General features: G+C 47.4%; 1 protein-coding gene across 1 annotated transcript in view; it reads left to right on the top strand.

The window, feature by feature from the left end:
• LOC110500776 (glucosidase 2 subunit beta) overlaps positions 1-25111 on the top strand; it is a 319402-nt gene that overhangs the window by 139016 nt on the left and 155275 nt on the right. The window contains exon 11 of the mRNA XM_036958295.1: positions 23291-23360. Coding sequence (XP_036814190.1) covers positions 23291-23360 — 70 coding nt within the window. The remainder of the gene's footprint in view (positions 1-23290; positions 23361-25111) is intronic.

Below are 25111 nucleotides of genomic sequence, written 5' to 3'. Positions count from 1 at the left end.
ATATGGAATCTAAATCTGGGACGCTGATAGATAGAAATGGTGGGTCACACTGTTCGTTGTGTAACTTAAAAGCCACGATGAAGAGAAGGTCGAAAGGTATTCACGTTATTACCACCTGGGTTTAATCAACATGTGACGAAAAAACGTTTTAGTTCTAACAACGTTTTCAAACAGGAAACGAGATGAAAATGTGTTTTTTTTCGATGAGAAATCGACATGTCAATGTTGTCTTTTCGTAGCCCCATATTTTACCCCCAATTTTGTTTTTGTCTTGTTTTCATCCTGTTCTGTTTTTTATTTATTTATTGTTATGCCGTAACTCATCGTGTGTTTTGGTCATAAAAATAAAAAAAAGGGTTGAACCATTCGTACAACACCATCCTGACAACCAATTGAATGCCGGCAAAAACAGCATTTCTCCTGCCTTCCTCAGCTCGACTACCCCCCTCCCCTGCTCTTTCGCAAGTATCTCTCACGTGAGGAACACACATGCAAACTACAAAGATAGAAAGCACGTTGGTTCAGTTTGAAATTACTAAATGTAAGCAAATGCTTAGCAAAAAAATGAATGCAGGTGATATTGCACCGGTTGTCTGGATGGTAAACATACACGTTGTGACACCTTGCGTACAAAACACTCTCACATACACAGCCCTCATCAACAGCCGTTTAGTCTTCTCCTGTCACATCCGTCCATCCCTCACCTCCTTCCTTCCTCATCGTCGACTGATGTGAAGTGTCAGGAGTCAGAGGTTTTTCTACTAACGCACACACACACACACACACGCACACACACACACACACACACACACACACACACACACACACACACACACACACACACACACACACACACAGGGAGCCATGAATACACACCTGTCATCACCACATCGACAGCTGTGATTCAGTTCTGTCTCTTCTTTCAGCTATGCTCAACCATGCCAGAGAAGAGCATTCCATTTCTATTAATAATTTATCAGTCAAATGCTTTGATTTCTGTGATTGGATATTACCACCTCTAGTTCCTCCCCCTCTCTCCCGCTGCTGCCCCTTGGGAGGGCTCAATGTCTCTGCTAGCTTTCCTCCAGAGCGTGTGTGTGTGTGTGTGCGTGCACGTGCGTGCCTGCGTGTGCGTGCGTGCACGTGTGTGTGCGTGCGTGCGCGTGTGTGTGAGAGAGAGAGAGAGAGTGCGCGTGCGTGCGTGTGTGTGTGTGAGAGAGTGTGTGTGTGTGTGTGAGAGACAGAGAGTGTGTGTGCTTGCACGTGCGTGTGTGTGTGTGTGTGTGAGAGACAGAGAGTGTGTGTGCTTGCACGTGCGTGTGTGTGTGTGTGTGTGAGAGACAGAGAGTGTGTGTGTGTGCGCGCGTGTGTGTGTGTGTGTGTGTGTATGTGTGTGTGTGTGTGTGAGAGAGAGTGTGTGTGTGTGAGAGAGAGTGTGTGTGTGTGTGGGAGACAGAGAGTGTGTGTGTGTGTGTGTGTGTGTGTGTGTGTGTGTGTGTGTGTGTGTGTGTGTGTGTGTGTGTGTGTGTGTGTGTGCGTGTGTGAGAGAGAGTGCACTCCACTGCCTTAAAAAGGGGTGATATGAAATCAAAATTTTTGTGATGTGTTTTTGATTATTGTCCACTTGTGCGTATTGTCCACTTGGTAGATGTTCACAGCTCTGATAAGCGTGCCACTCTTCATCAAAATGTGTACATCGATTCATTACATGAACCCGTAACAGGAGCAATGCCAGCGTGTCAACCTGTAGCCTAGTCTCGGTACGCTAAAGATGGTCTGGAACAAGTCCAAGCCGTTTCAAACCGCAACCACAAAACCGGCAGAGCGGCTAAGAAAATAGCCGTGTTTCTCATCATCAATGAAGTCAAGTACAAATCCACGCTGAGATGTTAAACTAAATTGCATGTGCCGTGAGACAATTGGATAGATTTGGCATCTTTATTCCCCTTAACCACAAGTGCCATGCCAACACTGGCTCAGGGCCCTTTGTGCTAAAATAGTTTTGGGGACCTGTCATCGGCCATTATAATTAGTGGATGTTGATGTCTAAATAATTACCATCAGGCTGTTATGTTGCTGTGGCTGGACCAGTGTTGGTGCTTCAGCTCCATCCCCCTCCTGTCCTCTGGAAGCAGTATTGGGGAGACTTTCGACAGCGCCCACAGATCTCACTCACTGACAACAGCTGCTTGTTTTTTTTTTTCCGCGGTTGGAAAATAATTAACGGACGTGCATGCAAGATGGTTCGGCGTTGGCGTCTCGGGTTTGTTTAGTCTCTCCCTCCTTCCCTCGATCCCCTTTATTTTGATGGTCTCGCTGTTTGATTGTGATTTGGACCCGGCGAGGGGAGAGGAGAGGAGGAGAGACGTCCCTGTGGGGATTGTGGATCGACATAGAAGCATGGTAAAAGCACGTGGGGCCCTCACCGCCTCGCCTTGAAATGTAGAGGAAAACTCAGTAGAGAGCGACTGTGTGGGGCTGTTGTTACACCAGCGTCATGTTTGCCTTCGCAGTGTGACGTCCTGTAACATACAGCTGCCATTGTTTCAGTAATGTAGCATCATGGTATTTACGTCCTGTAACATACAGCTGCCATTGTTTCAGTAATGTAGCATCATGGTATTTACGTCCTGTAACATACAGCTGCCATTGTTTCAGTAATGTAGCATCATGGTATTTATGTCCTGTAACATACAGCTGCCATTGTTTCAGTAATGTAGCATCATGGTATTTACGTCCTGTAACATACAGCTGCCATTGTTTCAGTAATGTAGCATCATGGTATTTATGTCCTGTAACATACAGCTGCCATTGTTTCAGTAATGTAGCATCATGGTATTTATGTCCTGTAACATACAGCTGCCATTGTTTCAGTAATGTAGCATCATGGTATTTACGTCCTGTAACATACAGCTGCCATTGTTTCAGTAATGTAGCATCATGGTATTTATGTCCTGTAACATACAGCTGCCATTGTTTCAGTAATGTAGCATCATGGTATTTATGTCCTGTAACATACAGCTGCCATTGTTTCAGTAATGTAGCATCATGGTATTTACGTCCTGTAACATACAGCTGCCATTGTTTCAGTAATGTAGCATCATGGTATTTATGTCCTGTAATATACAGCTGCCATTGTTTCAGTAATGTAGCATCATGGTATTTACGTCCTGTAACATACAGCTGCCATTGTTTCAGTAATGTAGCATCATGGTATTTATGTCCTGTAATATACAGCTGCCATTGTTTCAGTAATGTAGCATCATGGTATTTATGTCCTGTAACATACAGCTGCCATTGTTTCAGTAATGTAGCATCATGGTATTTACGTCCTGTAACATACAGCTGCCATTGTTTCAGTAATGTAGCATCATGGTATTTACGTCCTGTAACATACAGCTGCCATTGTTTCAGTAATGTAGCATCATGGTATTTATGTCCTGTAACATACAGCTGCCATTGTTTCAGTAATGTAGCATCATGGTATTTACGTCCTGTAACATACAGCTGCCATTGTTTCAGTAATGTAGCATCATGGTATTTATGTCCCTGTAACATACAGCTGCCATTGTTTCAGTAATGTAGCATCATGGTATTTATGTCCCTGTAACATACATGTGTTGATACCCGGCTATCAGTTCACCCCTTCAGCAATCAGATTGTCTACTTAACATGCTTGTTGGAGGCTAATTGTAGTTACATAAAAGGTACAGTGTCATCACATATCTAGGTTTGGTTTCTATATAGGGCTGTGCTCAGGGGAGGAGTGGGCTATGTCTGTGTGTATCGAGAGCCCGTTGTGTGAAGACTTGAGTCACACTTGTCAGTCTCCTTCACTCTCCCCTAATAAGACAGATGTATTGTGGCGGCATTCGTAACCCACCTCCATCCCCCACCTCCATACGCCACCACCATCCAGATCCTCCATCCCCCACCATCATCCAGCACCTCCATCCCCGCCTCCACCCCCCAACTCCATCCCCCACCACCATCCAGAACCTCCGTCCCGCATCACCACCCCCAACTCCAGCCAGAACCTCCATCTCCCACCTCCATCCCCCACCTCCATCCAGAACCTCCATCCCCCACCACAATCCCCTATTTCCTTCCCCCAACTCCATCCAGAACCTCCATCCCTCAAAACATCCCCCACCTCCATCCAGAACCTCCATCTCCCACCACCATTCCCTACCTCCATCCCCCACCACCATCCAGAACCTCCATCCCCCACCACCATCCAGAACCTCCAACCCCCCACCTCAATCCAGAACGTCATCCCCCACCACCATCCAGAACCTCCAACCCCCACCTCAATCAGGAACCTCCATCCCCCACCACCATCCAAAACCTCCGTCCCGCACGACCATCCACTCCTCCATCCAGAACCTCCAACCCCCACCACCATCCAGCACCTCCATCCCCTACCTCAATCCAGAACCTCCATCCCCCACCACCATCCAGAACCCTCATCCCCCACCACCATCCCCCACCACCATCTAGAACCTCCAACCCCCACCACCATCCAGAACCTCCATCCCCCACCACCACCCAGAACCTCCATCCCCACCACCATCCAGAACCCTCATCCCCCACCACCATCCAGAACCTCCAACCCCCACCACCATCCAGAACCTCCGTCCCCCACCACCATCCCCCAGCAACATCTAGAACCTCCATCCCCCACCACCACCCAGAACCTCCATCCCTTACCTCAATCCGGAACATCCATCCCTCACCTCCATCCCTCACCTCCATCCCCTTCCTCCATCCCCCACCACCATCATCCACCACCATCCAGAACCTCCATCCCCCACCACCATCCAGAACCTCCATCCCCCACCACCATCTAGAACTTCCAACCCCCACCACCATCCAGAACCTCCATCCACCACCACCACCCAGAACTTCCATCTCCCCACCACCACCCAGAACCTCCATCCCCCACCGCCATCCAGAACCTCCATCCCCCACCACCATCCAGAACCTCCATCCCCCACCACCATCCAGAACCTCCAACCCCCACCACCATACAGAACCTCCATCCCCCACCAACATCTAGAACCTCCATCCCCTACCTCAATCCAGAACATCCAACCCTCACCTCCACCCAGAACCTCCATCCCCCACCACCATCCAGAACCTCCAACCCCCAACCACCATCCAGAACCTCCATCCCCCACCCCCATCCCCCACCACCATCTAGAACCTCCAACCCCCACCACCATCCAGAACCTCCATCCCCCACCACCACCCAGAACCTCCATCTCCCCACCACCACACAGAACCTCCATCCCCATCATCATCCAGAACCCTCATCCCCCATCACCATCCAGAACCTCCAACCCCCACCACCATCCAGAACCTCCATCCCCCACCACCATCCCCCAGCAACATCTAGAACCTCCATCCCCTACCACCACCCAGAACCTCCATCCCTTACTTCAATCCGGAACATCCATCCCTCACCTCCATCCAGAACCTCCATCCCCTTCCTCCATCCCCCACTACCATCATCCACCACCATCACCCACCTCCACCCCCCACCACCATCCAGAACCTCCATCTCCCACCACCATCTAGAACTTCCAACCCCCACCACCATCCAGAACCTCCATCCACCACCACCACCCAGAACCTCCATCTCCCCACCACCACCCAGAACCTCCACCCCCCACCACCATCCAGAACCTCCACCCCCCACCACCATCCAGAACTTCCAACCCCCACCACCATCCAGAACCTCCATCCACCACCACCACCCAGAACCTCCATCTCCCCACCACCACCCAGAACCTCCACCCCCCACCACCATCCAGAACCTCCAACCCCCACCAACATCTAGAACCTCCACCCCCTACCTCAATCCAGAACATCCATCCCTTTGCTCCACCCAGAACCTCCATCCCCCACCTCCATCCCCCACCACCATCCAGAACCTCCAACCCCCCACCACCATCCAGAACCTCCATCCCCCACCACCATCCAGAACCTCCATCCCCCACCACCATCTAGAACCTCCATCCCCCACCACCACCCAGAACCTCCATCCCCCACCACCATCTAGAACCTCCATCCCCCACCACCATCCAGAACCTACATCCCCAACCTCCATCCAGAACCTCCATCTCCCACCACCATCCCAATTCTCCATCCCCCACCACCATCCAGAACCTCCATCCACCACCATCCAGAACCTCCATCCACCACCATCCCCCACATCATCTCCCACCACCATCCCAATTCTCCATCCCCCACCTCCATCCCCCACCACCATCTAGAACTTCCAACCCCCACCACCATCCAGAACCTCCATCCACCACCACCACCCAGAACCTCCATCTCCCCACCACCACCCAGAACCTCCACCTCCCCACCACCACCCAGAACCTCCACCCCCCACCACCATCCAGAACCTCCAACCCCCACCAACATCTAGAACCTCCACCCCCTACCTCAATCCAGAACATCCATCCCTTTGCTCCACCCATAACCTCCATCCCCCACCTCCATCCCCCACCACCATCCAGAACCTCCAACCCCCCACCACCATCCAGAACCTCCATCCCCCACCACCATCTAGAACCTCCATCCCCCACCACCATCCAGAACCTCCATCCCCCACCACCACCCAGAACCTCCATCCCCCACCACCATCTATAACCTCCATCCCCCACCACCATCCAGAACCTACATCCCCAACCTCCATCCAGAACCTCCATCTCCCACCACCATCCCAATTCTCCATCCCCCACCACCATCCAGAACCTCCATCCACCACCATCCCCCACATCATCTCCCACCACCATCCCAATTCTCCATCCCCCACCACCATCCAGAACCTCCATCCACCACATCATCTCCCACCACCATCCAGAACCTCCATCCCCCACCACCACCCAGAACCTCCATCTCCCCACCACCATCTAGAACCTCCATCCCCCACCACCATCCCAATTCTCCATCCCCCACCACCACCCAGAACCTCCATCCCCCACCACCATCTAGAACCTCCATCCCCCACCACCACCCAGAACCTCCATCCACCACCATCCCCCACATCATCTCCCACCACCATCCAGAACCTCCATCCACCACCATCCCCCACATCATCTCCCACCACCATCCAGAACCTCCATCCTCACCACCATCCAGAACCTCCATCTCCCCACCACCATCCAGAATCTCCATCCCCCATCTCCATCCCCCACCTCCATCCCCCACCTCCATCCCCCACCTCCATCCCCCACCTCCATCCCCCATCTCCATCCCGTCTATCGTGCCCTGCAAGTACAGTACCAGTCAAAAGTTTGGACACGCCTACTCATTCAAAGGTTTTTCTTTATTTTTGCTATTTTCATTGTTTTTAAAACATCAAAACATGAAATAACACATATGGAATCATGAGGTAACCAAACAAGTGTTTACAAAATATATTTTGTATTTGAGATTCTTCAAAGTAGCCACCCTTTGCCTTGATGACAGTTTTGCACTTTGTTGGCATTCTCAAAACCAGCTTCATGAGGTCGTCACCTGGAATGCATTTCAATTAACAGGTGTGCCTTGTTAAAAGTTCATTTGTGGAATTTCTTTCCTTCTTAATGCGTTTGAGCCAATCAGTTGTGTTGTGACAAGGTGTAGGGGTGGTATACAGATATAGCCCTATTTGATAAAAGACTAAGTCCATATTATGGCAAGAACAGCTCAAATAGGAAAAGAGAAATGACAGTCCATCATTACTTTAAGTATGAAGGTCATTCAATCCGGAACATTACTGTATACTCTGTACTGTGTATTATATGATTCTCCGGTAAACGAGTCACAGCCTTGAATGACATCATCAGTGTAGACATGGGATAAAGTGCTTCTTATAGTACCATTATGTTTGACAGTAATCTGATCTAATACTCAGAAACACAGTTCAGATGTGGTCCTCGCCTAACCGGTGACCCCCGCACATTGACTCTGTGCCTGATTTGATTTGATATTTCATGATGTTTTCTTATCCCTGTGCAATGCTCTCTGAAAATGTAACTACTGTAATTTTGGCCAACCACACTGTAACCTTCTGGTTGTGAGAGGTCAGCAGAGCTAGAGTTTAGTGGTTAGATGCTGCCTATTAGACTGCCAAGATGAGATCGCATGGTTCTGGTCTGGAAGGTGCTGTCCGTGGTCCTGGTCTGGTAGCTGCTGCCCGTGGTCCTGGTCTGCCAGGTGCTGTCCGTGGTCCTGGACTGCTAGGTGCTGTCTGTGGGCTTGGACTGGTGGGCGCTGTCCATGGTGCTAGTGTAGCTCCACCGTCCGAGGTTAGCCATGGTGTCAGCCGACATTGTCCATGGTGCTAGTTATCATGGCTGACGTCCATGGTGCTAGTTAGCGTAGCCGACGTTGTCCATGGTGCTAGTTAGCATAGCTGACGTTCATGGTGCTAGTTAGCATAGCCAACGTTGTCCATGGTGCTAGTTAGCATAGCTGACGTTGTCCATGGTGCTAGTTAGCATAGCTGACGGTGTGCTAGTTAGCATAGCTGACGTTGTCCATGGTGCTAGTTAGCATAGCTGACGTTGTCCATGGTGCTAGTTAGCATAGCTGACGTTGTTCATGGTGCTAGTTAGCATAGTCAACGTTGTCCATGGTGCTAGTTAGCATAGCTGACGTTGTCCATGGTGCTAGTTAGCATAGCTGACGTTGTCCATGGTGCTAGTTAGCATAGCTGACGTTGTCCAGGGTGCTAGTGTAGCTGGTGCTTTCTATGATACTTGTTTAGCCTTGTTGCTAGCTTAGCTGGTGTAGTCCATGGTCCTAGTCTACTGTTATTGCAAGAGCCATCTATTCTCAACATTAGCACCAACTGGTACTCTCCATGTTGCTGAAAGCTCAACCATGTCTGTGGGGAAATAATCTTAATTTGATTAATTTTGGTTCATTCAAAAAGTTGTGTTTAACTAAGACAGAAGACTAGTAAGAAGGAGGAACCCTCTGTCTAGCTGGTGAGGCCCTGGCTGAGATAAACTTAATTGATAATGTACTTTCATTTAATGATACAAGGAGCGTTAGACTTTAGACACCGCTAGCGTTAGACACCGCTAGCCCAATATCCAATTACATTAGGCAGTCTATTCCTATGACTACAGAAAGACAGCAATATTGTCTTTAATATTGTTCAGTCGGCTCTTATGAATACAAAATGTTAATGATATTGTCTTAATATCGTTCGGTCATCTCTATCAACTTTCTCTGCAGGTACTTCCTGTACATTTTATTTGCTTGTGATTTTATTACACATTGCGCATTATAGTGCTGGTTGCACTTTCACCATGCCCCTTAAATTAATCTCAGTGGTGAGGGATTCAACGTCTTGTCTCTGCCCTCCACCGAAAGAGTTGGACAGGCAACAGCGAACCTGGGGGGCAGGCAAAGAGAGCTGTGCTCTTTTAGGTTACCCACCTTGGCAGAGAGATGTTAATTAAAGGTTCTGTTCAGCACTTTCAAAATTAGCTGTGAAATGTTAAGCAGGGGGGCTGGCCATAAACCGCCGCCGCCGTCAGCGCGATCCACGACCTCTGACCCCAGCTGAGGGTGACTCGTCCTTGAAACATAATTAAGCTCACCTGGTGCAGTAGTTCAACAGGGGGAGAGAGGGGAGGGGGGAGTGGGGAGGAGAGGAGGGAGAGAGGGGAGTGGGGAGGAGAGGAGGGAGAGAGGGGAGGAAGGAGAGAGGGGAGGAGGGAGGAGAGGAGGGAAAGAGGGGAGGAGGGAGGGAGGAGAGGAGGGAGAGAGGGGAGGAGAGAGGGGAGTGGGGAGGAGAGGAGGGAGAGAGGGGAGGAGGGAGAGAGGAGAGGAGGGAGAGAGGGGAGTGGGGAGGAGAGGAGGAAGAGAGGGGAGGAGGGAGAGAGGGGAGTGGGGAGGAGAGGAGGGAGAAAGGGGAGAGGAGGGAGAGAGGGGAGTGGGGAGGGGAGGAGGGAGAGAGGGGAGTGGGGAGGAGAGGAGGGAGAGAGGGGAGAGGAGGGAGAGAGGGGAGTGGGGAGGAGAGGAGGGAGAGAGGGGAGGAGGGAAAGAGGGGAGTGGGGAGGAGAGGAAGGAGAGGGGAGGAGGGAGAGAGGGGAGTGGGGAGGAGAGGAGGGAGAGACGGGAGAAGGGAGAGGGGAGTGGGGAGGAGAGGAGGGAGAGAGGGGAGTGGGGAGGAGAGGAGGGAGAGAGGGGAGTGGGGAGGAGAGGAGGGAGAGAGGGGAGTGGGGAGGAGAGGAGGGAGAGAGGGGAGAGGAGGGAGAGAGGGGAGTGGGGAGGAGAGGAGGGAGAGAGGGGAGTGGGAATGGGGAGTTATTTGCTACACGGCCAGACTGAGCACTACTTTTTCCATTCCTTTCTTCATTCCTCTCTTGTCAGACTGCCACCCTCCCCCTATCCGAGCATCTTATCTGAGTAAGAAAGGTCTGTCAGACTGCCACCCTCCCCCTATCAGAACATCTTCTCTGAGTAAGAAAGGTCTGTCAGACTGCCACCTTCCCCCTATCAGAACATCTTCTCTGGGTAAGAAAGGTCTGTCAGACTGCCACCTTCCCCCTATCAGAACATCTTCTCTGGGTAAGAAAGGTCTGTCAGACTGCCACCTTCCCCCTATCAGAACATCTTCTCTGGGTAAAATAGGCCTGTCAGACTGCCACCCTCCCCCTATCAGAACATCTTATCTGGGTAAAATAGGCCTGTCAGACTGCCACCCTCCCCCTATCAGAACATCTTATCTGGGTAAAATAGGCCTGTCAGACTGCCACCCTCCCCCTATCAGAACATCTTCTCTGGGTAAAATAGGCCTGTCAGACTGCCACCCTCCCCCTATCAGAACATCTTCTCTTGGTAAGAAAGGCCTGTCAGACTGCCACCCTCCCCCTATCAGAACATCTTCTCTTGGTAAAATAGGCCTGTCAGACTGCCACCCTCCCCCTATCCGAGCTTGCGTGCACTGATAGCCGCGGGTGGAATTTATTGGATTCTTACCATGAGAGGGATACACCGAGTGGCTGAATTTTGTTGTTGTTGAGAGACTGCCAGCTTTCTCGCTTCTCCCTCTGTTCTGAAGCGTTGTCTGAAATAGATTTTTTTCTCTCCACCCAGGCTGCTGAAGCGAACAGTATTCGGCATCAATCCCAGCTGATTGGAGATTAAGATATTTCTATAAGTTTTTGTAAGGGATGCAATTGTGGAATATCTCCAGTGTACTCTCCCAGATGTCTGGAGCCTTTGTTATCTCTACAAACAGAGTGCTTGTCTATCAGTCATTTATCTGCCTCTCCCCGTCCCCTCCCTCTCCCCCTCCCAAAATGACTCCCACCCTCTCATTTTTGTGTCTCAGTATGACTAGTTATGTTACTTCGATGTGTGTTAACGTGATGTAATGTCAGTATGTTTTGTATAGATTTTTTGCTAAAGCAGACTGATTTCACCGTTTTATTGTAATCTGTCGACGTCATTTGGATCCCTTGGATCCATGACATCACAGGATATACATCCAAGGTTGAGTTGAGCGTACATTTTCCCCCCGACTAAATTCACAAACATGTCAAGGCTAAATATTCACGTGCTTCACATGAATGACATAGCACGTCATTATGGCAATTACTGCCAACCACCTATTAATGCATTGAAAATGGCAAGATGACAGCGCTACCCCAGGTGGGGACTAAAGTCACGAAGGCGCAGAAGTAGGTCGGCTCTTCAGCATCTGTTACGGCGTACATATTCATGAACCCAGTTGTTTTTTTCGGAGGTGATTCACTGAGACTGTTTGGTCTGTTTATCGTGCTGATTTGGAGTGGCGCTCAGCGTCAAACGACTTCCTACCAGCTCCTTGCGCCGCGCCAAATACATTTTTCCCAATAGATGTTAATATTCAATACTCATGGTAGAATTGTTGTATTTAATGTAATGGCATTTGTTGTCAGGAATTGGGCTTTTCATAATGACTGTGTGCTGTATTTGTGGGCCAGGATGTCCTTCAATGGCTGTGAATAGGGGTTTGGAGTGTGGGAGAATGAATGCAACTGAGTTAGTCACCGGGGATATTACTTGCTCTGATAGTCCAAAACATGATGCTAATTCTGTCAGCTAGCATTACTCACTCAGCTCTAATACAATCAGACACTCCAACACAGCCGTAAAGCGGGCTAGATTGACCTCTGCTCAACTCCCAACAGTCTGCGAGGGACCTCTAGCCATTCTCAAACCTCTCCTCTGGGACCTCTAGCCATTCTCAAACCTCTCCTCTGGGACCTCTAGCCATTCTCAAACCTCTCCTCTGGGACCTCTAGCCGTTCTCAAACCTCTCCTCTGGGACCTCTAGCCATTCTCAAACCTCTCCTCTGGGACCTCTAGCCGTTCTCAAACCTCCTCTGGGACCTCTAGCTGTTCTCAAACCTCTCCTCTGGGACCTCTAGCTGTTCTCAAACCTCTCCTCTGGGACCTCTAGCCATTCTCAAACCTCCTCTGGGACCTCTAGCTGTTCTCAAACCTCTCCTCTGGGACCTCTAGCCATTCTCAAACCTCTCCTCTGGGACCTCTAGCCATTCTCAAACCTCTCCTCTGGGACCTCTAGCCGTTCTCAAACCTCTCCTCTGGGACCTCTAGCCATTCTCAAACCTCTCCTCTGGGACCTCTAGTCGTTCCAAACCTCTCCTCTGGGACCTCTAGCCATTCTCAAACCTCTCCTCTGGGACCTCTAGCCATTCTCAAACCTCCTCTGGGACCTCTAGCCATTCTCAAACCTCTCCTCCTGGACCTCTAGCTGTTCTCAAACCTCTCCTCTGGGACCTCTAGCCGTTCTCAAACCTCTCCTCTGGGACCTCTAGCCATTCTCAAACCTCCTCTGGGACCTCTAGCCATTCTCAAACCTCTCCTCCTGGACCTCTAGCTGTTCTCAAACCTCTCCTCTGGGACCTCTAGCCATTCTCAAACCTCGCCTCCTGGACCTCTAGCCGTTCTCAAACCTCTCCTCTGGGACCTCTAGCCATTCTCAAACCTCTCCTCTGGGACCTCTAGCCGATCTCAAACCTCTCCTCTGGGACCTCTAGCCGTTCTCAAACCTCTCCTCTGGGACCTCTAGTCGTTCTCAAACCTCTCCTCTGGGACCTCTAGCCGTTCTCAAACCTCTCCTCTGGGACCTCTAGCCGTTCTCAAACCTCTCCTCTGGGACCTCTAGTCGTTCTCAAACCTCTCCTCTGGGACCTCTAGCCGTTCTCAAACCTCTCCTCTGGGACCTCTAGCTGTTCTCAAACCTCTCCTCTGGGACCTCTAGCCGATCTCAAACCTCTCCTCTGGGACCTCTAGCCGATCTCAAACCTCTCCTCTGGGACCTCTAGCCGTTCTCAAACCTCTCCTCTGGGACCTCTAGCCGTTCTCAAACCTCTCCTCTGGGACCTCTAGCCGTTCTCAAACCTTTCCTCCGTCGTTCCATGTATTTGAACTGTTCCAGAGCTATCACACCCGATTTAACTTGTCAACTATTCGTCAAGCCCCTTGACTAGGTGAATCAGATGAGTGAGCTCAGCGCTACAACAACATTTTGAAACGTCTGGGGTTCAACCGAGGAGAGGGTTGAGAAGCACTGATCAACAACAACAACAAAAAAATATGACAAGTATGAAAAGAAAACATGCATATTGTTCCCTTCTAACATTAGCATATGCCATTCTAAAATGTACGTATTTGCATGGACTATGTTATGGCCATTACTGATGTAATGAACGAATAGAAATCTCAGAGATCAATTGGTAATCTTTATCTTACCACTCCCAAAATATACCCCCTCACGGCATCCCCTTGCACCTCTACCGGATGGAAACTACAAGTGCAATGGCTGTGCTGAACACAATGGCACTTACAAATGTAGATCCTTTAAACATCCCCAAACAGGGGAAACAGATCCCAATCGAAGGCAGTTTAAAAAATTAATTTTAGAACTTTTGTACTGCAGCGCCAGCTGTGCCGCCAGAGACTCTGGGTTTGCGCCCAGGCTCTGTCGTAACCAGCCGCGACCAGGAGGTCCGTGGGGCGACGCACAATTGACCTAGCGTCGTCCGGGTTAGGGAGGGTTTGGCCAGTAGGGATATACTTGTCTCATCGCGCACCAGTGGCTCCTGTGGCGCGCTAACCAAGGTCGCCAGGTGCACTGTGTTTACTCCGACAAATTGGTGCGGCTGGCTTCCGGGTTGGGATGCGCGCTGTGTTAAGAAGCAGTGCGGCTTGGTTGGGTTGTGTATCGGAGGACGCATGACTTTCAACCTTCGTCTCTCCCGAGCCCGTACGGGACTTGTAGCGATGAGACAAGATAGTAGCTACTAAAAACAATTGGAGACCACGAAATTGGGGAGAAAAAGGGGTAAAATTCAATTAACAATAATAATAATAAAAATAATAATAATAATAATGATAATAATAATAATGATAATTAATAATGATAATAATATCAATAATAATAATGATTATAATAATAATGATAATTAATAATGATAATAATATCAATAATAATAATGATAATTAATAATGATAATAATATCAATAATAATAATGATAATAATAATAATGATACTAATACTAATGATAATTCATAACGATAATAATATCATTAATAATAATAATAATGAATAATGATAATAATAATAATGATAATTAATAATGGTAATAATAATGATAATAATAATTATAATAATAATAATAATGATAATTAATAATAATAATAATATCAATGATAATAATGATTATAATAATAATGATAATTAATAATGATAATAATATCAATAATAATAATGATTATAATAATAATGATAATTAATAATGATAATAATATCGATAATAATAATAATGATAATTAATAATGATAATAATATCAATAATAATAATGATAATAATGATAATAATAATAGTAATACAAATGTGGATAAAACGAAGCACAAACTACAAGTAGGAATCCCTGAGCATCGTTGCGGTCACTTTTTGGACCCCTCTGTTTCGTCTCTTCGTTATATCGGCATCAAACATGTCACCTACCCCAGGAGAGGGGGTGACCTCGACAATTTATTGTTAAAACAAGAGGCTGCCTGGATCTCTAATTTAAAAACCCTTGGTCTCAACGTAGACTTTGATCTGAAGTCATTCTTGTGATTATTGTGTTTTTGCTATCCATTGTACATAATGTTTTGTAGTAGCCAAGTGGTATCTATGATCGTAGGTTATCCATTCATGCTTTTTTTTAAATGTGTTCTATCTCTAAATCAACCAATGAAATCAAGCCATGATTTCAGACACCTGTGTATCCTTTCAAACTATATAAACTAGTGACCTGCAGCATTTGTCATTATACCCTGATGAAGAAAGATTGTCTGTCCAAACATTGGTTATTAAATTATTGAATCTGAGCTCCTAGAGTGAGAGGCTCTCCCTCTCCTGTGAAGTTTTCTACATAACTAGCCAGCAGCTCTCCTAAACAGGTGTTCTACTCTGCTAGCCAGCAGCTCTCCTAAACATCGCTAGCCAGCACTTCTCCTAAACAGGTGTTCTACTCTGCCAGCCAGCACCTCACCTAAACAGGTGTTCTACTCTGCCAGCCAGCACCTCTCCTAAACAGGTGTTCTACTCTGCCAGCCAGCACCTCACCTAAACAGGTGTTCTACTCTGTTCTACTCTGCCAGCACCTCACCTAAACAGGTGTTCTACTCTGCCAGCCAGCACCTCACCTAAACAGGTGTTCTACTCCGCTTGCCGGCACCTCTCCTAAACAGGTGTTCGTTTATTTTACCTCCAGGTTGACCTTTTCATGGCGAACATGTCACTGTTGTGTCGTTGTAGTGCTTTCACACAGTCCTGTTTGATACAAACAGGTGTTTACTAAACAGTTGGTTATTATTGCTGGTGTAGTTCCTGTTGTCAGTTAACAAAAGAGGGCCTTGTTCACTAAGGCAACCTGTCATAAACATCTCATTGGGAGAGCTTTAACTGTATACTGCAGTCTCCCTTCGCCTCAGACAGAACAAGGTGTGCAAGAGATAGAGATGGACAGAGAGAGAGAGAGAGATGGACAGAGAGAGAGAGAGCGAGAGAGATGGACAGAGAGAGAGAGAGAGAGAGATATGGACAGAGAGAGAGAGAGAGAGATGGACAGAGAGAGAGAGAGAGAGAGAGAGAGAGATGGACAGAGAGAGAGAGATGGAGAGAGAGAGAGAGAGAGTTGGACAGAGAGAGAGAGAGAGATGGACAGAGAGAGAGAGAGAGAGATGAACAGAGAGAGAGAGCGAGAGAGATGGACAGAGAGAGAGAGAGCTAGAGAGATGGACAGAGAGAGCGAGGGATGGATAGAGGGAGAGAGAGAGAGAGCGACGGATGATAGAGGGAGAGAGAAAGATGGACATAGAGAGAGAGATGGACAGAGAGAGGGAGAGAGAGAGGGATGGATAGAGGGAGAGGGAGATGGACAGAGAGAGAGAGATGGACAGCGAGGGATGGATAGAGGGAGAGAGAGAGAGCGACGGATGATAGAGGGAGAGAGAGAGATGGACAGAGAGAGAGAGAGAGAGAGGGATGGATAGAGGGAGAGAGAGGAGGACAGAGAGAGAGATTGAGAGTGAGGGATGGATAGAATGAGGAGAGCGGCATAGAGGGAGGGGTGGATATAGGGAGAGATATATAGAGAGAGAGAGAGATGAAGAGGGACATATAGAGGGGTGGAAAGTGATGAGAGGCCGAGAGAAATCGAGAGAGGGTGCATGGAGAGAGAGAAGATGTGAGCATCATGCCAGCCCATATTAAGCAGCCTCTTGTGACAGCACTGCGTCAGCAGCAATAACTCTTACGTGTGTGGCAGGTGGTATAGACGTTGTGCATGTTGCTTACGTTACTGTGGGATCATGGGTCACTGTCTCATCCCTTTGTTTTTACATCGATGCCTGACCGATGCACACTGCAGTCTCGGCTGGCTGAGGGGTAGGTGGAGGAGTGGGGTGTATCTATCTTTATGGGCGACCAGCTGAGACCACATGTGATGAACATGCTAATTGGTATGCCGGCCGGGCTCTGACAGCCTCCCACTCAGCCACACACGCATGTGCTCCCGTTGCCACGGCGCTTGGGCCCCGCTGATAAAGGGGAACCACGGCACTAAGATCCCTCCCCCTAACAGTCTTTACTCTGCCTCCACCCCAATGGACATGTCTTTTTTTGTTCATCTCTGCTACGGTTATGATGTATATAGTGATATGTCTATTTTTTTTATTGTTTATTATTACTATTTTCATTATTTTATTTAACTTGTTGGAGCTCAAAGCCTAAGAATTTCACTGTACCCAGAATTCACATTTGCAACCCTGTACATGTGACTGTTAAACACTCTGAATCTTATCGCTAGTGCCCTCCTCTCTTCAGAAACACAGTAAATCCTATCAGCTAGTAAAACAATGAAACTAGAGTTCACTAAGCTGCTCCACTTCGAGTTTATACTTTCTTTCTCTCTCTTTTTCTTTGTTTTTTTTCATACATTTCTTGTTTCTCACTGGCTTTGTGTTTCTGAAAGGTTTCTGAATGCTAACGGTGCATTGAGACAGCTAACGGTGCATTGTGACAGCTAACGGTGCAGTGTGACAGCTAACGGTGCATTGTGACAGCTAACGGTGCAGTGTGACAGCTAACAGTGCATTGAGACAGCTAACAGTGCATTGAGACAGCTAACGGTGCATTGTGACAGCTAACGGTGCATTGTGACAGCTAACAGTGCATTGAGACAGCTAACAGTGCAGTGTGACAGCTAACAGTGCATTGAGACAGCTAACAGTGCATTGTGACAGCTAACAGTGCATTGTGACAGCTAACAGTGCATTGTGACAGCTAACAGTGCATTGAGACAGCTAACAGTGCATTGTGACAGCTAACAGTGCATTGTGACAGCTAACAGTGCATTGTGACAGCTAACAGTGCATTGTGACAGCTAACAGTACAGTGTGACAGCTAACAGTGCAGTGTGACAGCTAACAGTGCATTGAGACAGCTAACAGTGCATTGTGACAGCTAACAGTGCATTGTGACAGCTAACAGTGCATTGTGACAGCTAACAGTGCAGTGTGACAGCTAACAGTGCATTGAGACAGCTAACAGTGCATTGTGACAGCTAACAGTGCATTGTGACAGCTAACAGTGCATTGTGACAGCTAACAGTGCATTGAGACAGCTAACAGTGCATTGTGACAGCTAACAGTGCATTGTGACAGCTAACAGTGCATTGTGACAGCTAACAGTGCATTGTGACAGCTAACAGTACAGTGTGACAGCTAACAGTGCATTGAGACAGCTAACAGTGCAGTGTGACAGCTAACAGTGCATTGAGACAGCTAACAGTGCATTGTGACAGCTAACAGTGCATTGTGACAGCTAACAGTGCATTGTGACAGCTTACAGTGCATTGTGACAGCTAACAGTACAGTGTGACAGCTAACAGTGCATTGTGACAGCTAACAGTGCAGTGTGACAGCTAACAGTGCATTGAGACAGCTAACAGTGCATTGTGACAGCTAACAGTGCATTGTGACAGCTAACAGTGCAGTGTGACAGCTAACAGTGCATTGTGACCGCTAACAGTGCATTGTGACAGCTAACAGTGCATTGTGACAGCTAACAGTGCATTGTGACAGCTAACGGTGCAGTGTGACAGCTAACAGTGCATTGAGACAGCTAACGGTGCATTGTGACAGCTAACGGTGCAGTGTGACAGCTAACAGTGCATTGAGACAGCTAACAGTGCATTGAGACAGCTAACGGTGCATTGTGACAGCTAACGGTGCATTGTGACAGCTAACAGTGCATTGAGACAGCTAACAGTGCAGTGTGACAGCTAACAGTGCATTGAGACAGCTAACAGTGCATTGTGACAGCTAACAGTGCATTGTGACAGCTAACAGTGCATTGTGACAGCTAACAGTGCATTGAGACAGCTAACAGTGCATTGTGACAGCTAACAGTGCATTGTGACAGCTAACAGTGCATTGTGACAGCTAACAGTGCATTGTGACAGCTAACAGTACAGTGTGACTGCTAACAGTGCATTGAGACAGCTAACAGTGCAGTGTGACAGCTAACAGTGCATTGAGACAGCTAACAGTGCATTGTGACAGCTAACAGTGCATTGTGACAGCTAACAGTGCATTGTGACAGCTAACAGTGCAGTGTGACAGCTAACAGTGCATTGAGACAGCTAACAGTGCATTGTGACAGCTAACAGTGCATTGTGACAGCTAACAGTGCATTGTGACAGCTAACAGTGCATTGAGACAGCTAACAGTGCATTGTGACAGCTAACAGTGCATTGTGACAGCTAACAGTGCATTGTGACAGCTAACAGTGCATTGTGACAGCTAACAGTACAGTGTGACAGCTAACAGTGCATTGAGACAGCTAACAGTGCAGTGTGACAGCTAACAGTGCATTGAGACAGCTAACAGTGCATTGTGACAGCTAACAGTGCATTGTGACAGCTAACAGTGCATTGTGACAGCTAACAGTGCATTGTGACAGCTAACAGTGCATTGTGACAGCTAACAGTACAGTGTGACAGCTAACAGTGCATTGAGACAGCTAACAGTGCAGTGTGACAGCTAACAGTGCATTGAGACAGCTAACAGTGCATTGTGACAGCTAACAGTGCATTGTGACAGCTAACAGTGCATTGTGACAGCTAACAGTGCATTGTGACAGCTAACAGTACAGTGTGACAGCTAACAGTGCATTGTGACAGCTAACAGTGCAGTGTGACAGCTAACAGTGCATTGAGACAGCTAACAGTGCATTGTGACAGCTAACAGTGCATTGTGACAGCTAACAGTGCAGTGTGACAGCTAACAGTGCATTGTGACCGCTAACAGTGCATTGTGACAGCTAACAGTGCATTGTGACAGCTAACAGTGCATTGTGACAGCTAACAGTGCATTGAGACAGCTAACAGTGCATTGTGACAGCTAACAGTGCATTGTGACAGCTAACAGTGCATTGTGACAGCTAACAGTACAGTGTGACAGCTAACAGTGCATTGAGACAGCTAACAGTGCATTGAGACAGCTAACAGTGCATTGTGACAGCTAACAGTGCATTGTGACAGCTAACAGTGCAGTGTGACAGCTAACAGTGCATTGTGACCGCTAACAGTGCATTGTGACAGCTAACAGTGCATTGTGACAGCTAACAGTGCAGTGTGACAGCTAACAGTGCATTGAGACAGCTAAAAGTGCAGTGTGACAGCTAACAGTGCATTGAGACAGCTAACAGTGCATTGAGACAGCTAACAGTGCATTGTGACAGCTAACAGTGCATTGTGACAGCTAACAGTGCATTGAGACAGCTAACCGTGCATTGAAACAGCTAACCGTGCATTGAAACAGCTAACAGTGCATTGTTAGCTGTCTCAATGCACTGTTAGCTGTCACAATGCACTGTTAGCTGTCACAATGAGCTGTTAACTGTCACAATCGCTCGTACAATGTAGAATTATCAATAATGTCATGTCATCCTGACATCACACTATCATAGTACTAGCATGTACAGTAAAAATGAAGCAGTGAATGCTTTGGGCTCAAACCTTTCCCATGACCGTCTAGTCTCATCTCATCTTTCTGTTAGCACACTATTGTCACTATGAAGTGACTCATTAAGACCGCGGGCTCCTCTGCTGTCGCCACACCTGGAAACAGCATGTGTGTTTGTTTACAGCTCAGCGTCTCGTCTCCCAGACCCAGACACAACACCACTGGCAGACATCATCAGCCACTGTTTGGCAACACAACAGGATGTTTAGACACCACACTATGCATCACTGATAGCAAGCCTAGCGGTTAGAGTGTTGGGCGGTTGCTGGTTCGATACCCAAACCTACATGTTGGTAGAGTCACTTTAATAACTCTACCTACATGTACATATTACCTCGACTAACCGGTGCCCCCGCACATTGACTCTGTACCTGTACCCCCTGTATATAGCCTCCACATTGACTCTGTACCTGTACCCCCTGTATATAGCCTCCACATTGACTCTGTACCGGTACCCCCTGTATATAGCCTCCACATTGACTCTGTACCGGTACCCCCTGTATATAGCCTCCACATTGACTCTGTACCGGTACCCCCCTGTATATAGCCTCCACACTGACTCTGTACCGGTACCCCCTGTATATAGCCTCCACATTGACTCTGTACCTGTACCCCCTGTATATAGCCTCCACATTGACTCTGTACCGGTACCCCCCTGTATATAGCCTCCACATTGATTCTGTACCTGTACCCCCTGTATATAGCCTCCACATTGACTCTGTACCGGTACCCCCTGTACATAGCTTCCACATTGACTCTGTACCGGTACCACCTGTATATAGCCTCCACATTGATTCTGTACCTGTACCCCCTGTATATAGCCTCCACATTGACTCTGTACCGGTACCCCCTGTATATAGCCTCCACATTGACTCTGTACCTGTACCCCCTGTACATAGCTTCCACATTGACTCTGTACCGGTACCACCTGTATATAGCCTCCACATTGATTCTGTACCTGTACCCCCTGTATATAGCCTCCACATTGACTCTGTACCGGTAGCCCCTGTATATAGTCTCCACATTTTACTGTGAGGTCTACTACACCTGTTTTATTCAGCATTTCACTGTAAGGTCTACTACACCTGTTGTATTCAGCATTTTACTGTAAGGTCTACTACACCTGTTGTATTCAGCATTTCACTGTAAGGTCTACTACACCTGTTGTATTCAGCATTTCACTGTAAGGTCTACTACACCTGTTGTATTCAGCATTTCACTGTAAGGTCTACTACACCTGTTGTTTTCAGCATTTCACTGTAAGGTCTCCTACATCTGTTGTATTCAGCATTTCACTGTAAGGTCGACTACACCTGTTGTATTCTGCATTTCACTGTAAGGTCTACTACACCTGTTGTATTCAGCATTTCACTGTAAGGTCTACTACACCTGTTGTATTCAGCATTTCACTGTAAGGTCTCCTACACCTGTTGTATGCAGCATTTCACTGTGAGGTCTACTACACCTGTTGTATTCAGCATTTCACTGTAAGGTCTCCTACACCTGTTGTATTCAGCATTTCACTGTAAGGTCTCCTACACCTGTTGTTTTCAGCATTTCACTGTAAGGTTGACTACACCTGTTGTATTCAGCATTTCACTGTAAGGTCTACTACACCTGTTGTATTCAGCATTTCACTGTAAGGTCTACTACACCTGTTGTTTTCAGCATTTCACTGTGAGGTCTACTACACCTGTTGTATTCAGCATTTCACTGTGAGGTCGACTACACCTGTTGTATTCAGCATTTCACTGTAAGGTCTACTACACCTGTTGTTTTCAGCATTTCACTGTAAGGTCGACTACACCTGTTGTATTCAGCATTTCACTGTAAGGTCTACTACACCTGTTGTTTTCAGCATTTCACTGTAAGGTCTCCTACACCTGTTGTATTCAGCATTTCACTGTGAGGTCTACTACACCTGTTGTTTTCAGCATTTCACTGTAAGGTCTCCTACACCTGTTGTATTCAGCATTTCACTGTAAGGTCTACTACACCTGTTGTATTCAGCATTTCACTGTAAGGTCGACTACACCTGTTGTATTCAGCATTTCACTGTAAGGTCTACTACACCTGTTGTTTTCAGCATTTCACTGTAAGGTCTACTACACCTGTTGTATTCAGCATTTCACTGTAAGGTCTCCTACACCTGTTGTATTCAGCATTTCACTGTAAGGTCTACTACACCTGTTGTAGTCAGCATTTCACTGTAAGGTCGACTACACCTGTTGTATTCAGCATTTCACTGTAAGGTCTACTACACCTGTTGTATTCAGCATTTCACTGTAAGGTCTACTACACCTGTTGTATTCAGCATTTCACTGTAAGGTCTACTACACCTGTTGTATTCAGCATTTCACTGTAAGGTCTACTACACCTGTTGTATTCAGCATTTCACTGTAAGGTCTACTACACCTGTTGTTTTCAGCATTTCACTGTAAGGTCGACTACACCTGTTGTATTCGGTGCATGTGACAAATAACATTTGATTTGATTGACAGATTTTTAATCATCTTATCAAATGTGCCCTTGAGCAAGGCATTTAACCCTATTTTTCTCCAGGGGCGCCGTGCTACTATGGCTGACCCTGTGAAACAGCAGCTACGGCGGTGTAGGTGACAATAAATCATGTATGTTCTTTTTTTATTTTAATTTAGGAATTTCTTTCTTTCTTTTTTTCCTAGCTGCTGAAAAGGCGTCTGCTGATCTAAAGAGAGTTGAAGACGCGTACGAAACGGTGTACATGGAAATCAGGTAAGAGAATATCTAACATCTTGGGATGCTCTTCTTCTTCTTTGCCCAATTGCCCTCAGAAAGAACCGAACGCTGTGGCTTTTTGCTTTGCACCTCTCCCCTGATGACGGGTACACAGTAATGAGTTTGCGCTGTTAGGGTTCCCTAGGTGAATTTTAATGATGAAAAACAAATGCTCCTGGTTGCGTGGTGCCGTGCGCTAGTCGAGAGAGGCTATTCTAATTCATTTCTCTTCTGCAACATGGTATTTGTCAGAGCATGAATAATCCAAAACTTTTGACAGAATTCACTGTCTCAAGACAGGTGTAAAACAAAATAGCTGACAATTACGCCATGTTGTAATTGTGTAGCTCTGTGAAGAAAAAAAAAAAAGTGAAATGCTGTCACAAATTCAGAATACCCAAAGATTTGAAACATAAATATTCATGTAGAGGGTTGTAAAGGTTGTCGTTGACCATGTTTTGCTGCTACTTTTCTTTCATTTTCTTCAAGCAGACATCGAATTTGACCATTTCCCCGGGAATGAATGACTTTACACTAGAGATAGAGTAAACAGAGGACATGTCATGCATACCATTGAGCACAAAACACACACTTGCTAACATGCAATAATACCACATAGGAATACATGTTCCAGCTTGATCACACAGTGGGAAAAAAAGCCACTGCAGGATTTCCTATTTCAGCCTGTCGTTCCCGAGATGTTTGCACAGAGCTCTTAGCCAGACATACAGACAGTCAGATATACAGACAGACAGGCAGGCAGACAGACAGACATCCATACAGCCAGCCAGACAGACGGCCATACAGACAGTCAGATATACAGACAGGCAGGCAGACAGCCAGCCAGACGGCCATACAGGCAGTCAGATATACAGACAGGCAGGCAGACAGACAGACATCCATACAGCCAGCCAGACAGACGGCCATACAGACAGTCAGATATATAGACAGGCAGGCAGACAGCCAGCCAGACGGCCATACAGGCAGTCAGATATACAGACAGGCAGGCAGACAGACAGACATCCATTCAGCCAGCCAGACGGCCATACAGACAGCAGCGTCGATAGGGAGTTGCTACTGTACTGTAGACCCGGGGCTGTTCATTACACTGGGGAGACAGGAGATAGGCAGCTACAATCAGAGAGTTGTGGAAAGGTCAAGCTGTTATAATGAAAATAAAGCCTGTGTGAGCGAAGGGAGAACGATTCTAGCATGACTCCAGTTGTTCTACTTCTTCATTTTCCACCCTACTTTGAATGCTCCTGGTCAAATGATTCCCCTGGTCAAATGATTCCCCTGGTCAAATGAATCCCTTGGTCAAATGATTCCCCTGGTGAAATGATTCCCCTGGTGAAATTATTCCCCTGGTGAAATGAATCCCCTGGTCAAATGAATCGCCTGGTCAAATGAATCCCCTGGTCAAATGATTCCCCTGGTCAAATGATTCCCCTGGTGAAATGATTCCCCTGGTGAAATGATTCCCCTGGTCAAATGAATCCCCTGGTGAAATGAATCCCCTGGTCAAATGAATCCCCTGGTCAAATGAATCCCCTGGTCAAATGATTCCCCTGGTCAAATGATGTCAAATGATGCCCCTGGTCAAATGATGCCCCTGGTCAAATGATTCCCCTGGTCAAATGATGCCCCTGGTCAAATGATGCCCCTGGTCAAATGATTCCCCTGGTCAAATAATGCCCCTGGTCAAATAATGCCCCTGGTCAAGTGACCCATGTGCACCCCATATCAAC

This window comes from Oncorhynchus mykiss, chromosome 21, assembly GCF_013265735.2.
Source record: "Oncorhynchus mykiss isolate Arlee chromosome 21, USDA_OmykA_1.1, whole genome shotgun sequence".
Classification (NCBI taxonomy): Eukaryota; Metazoa; Chordata; class Actinopteri; order Salmoniformes; family Salmonidae; genus Oncorhynchus; species Oncorhynchus mykiss.
This window is presented reverse-complemented; position numbering and strand designations above follow the sequence as displayed.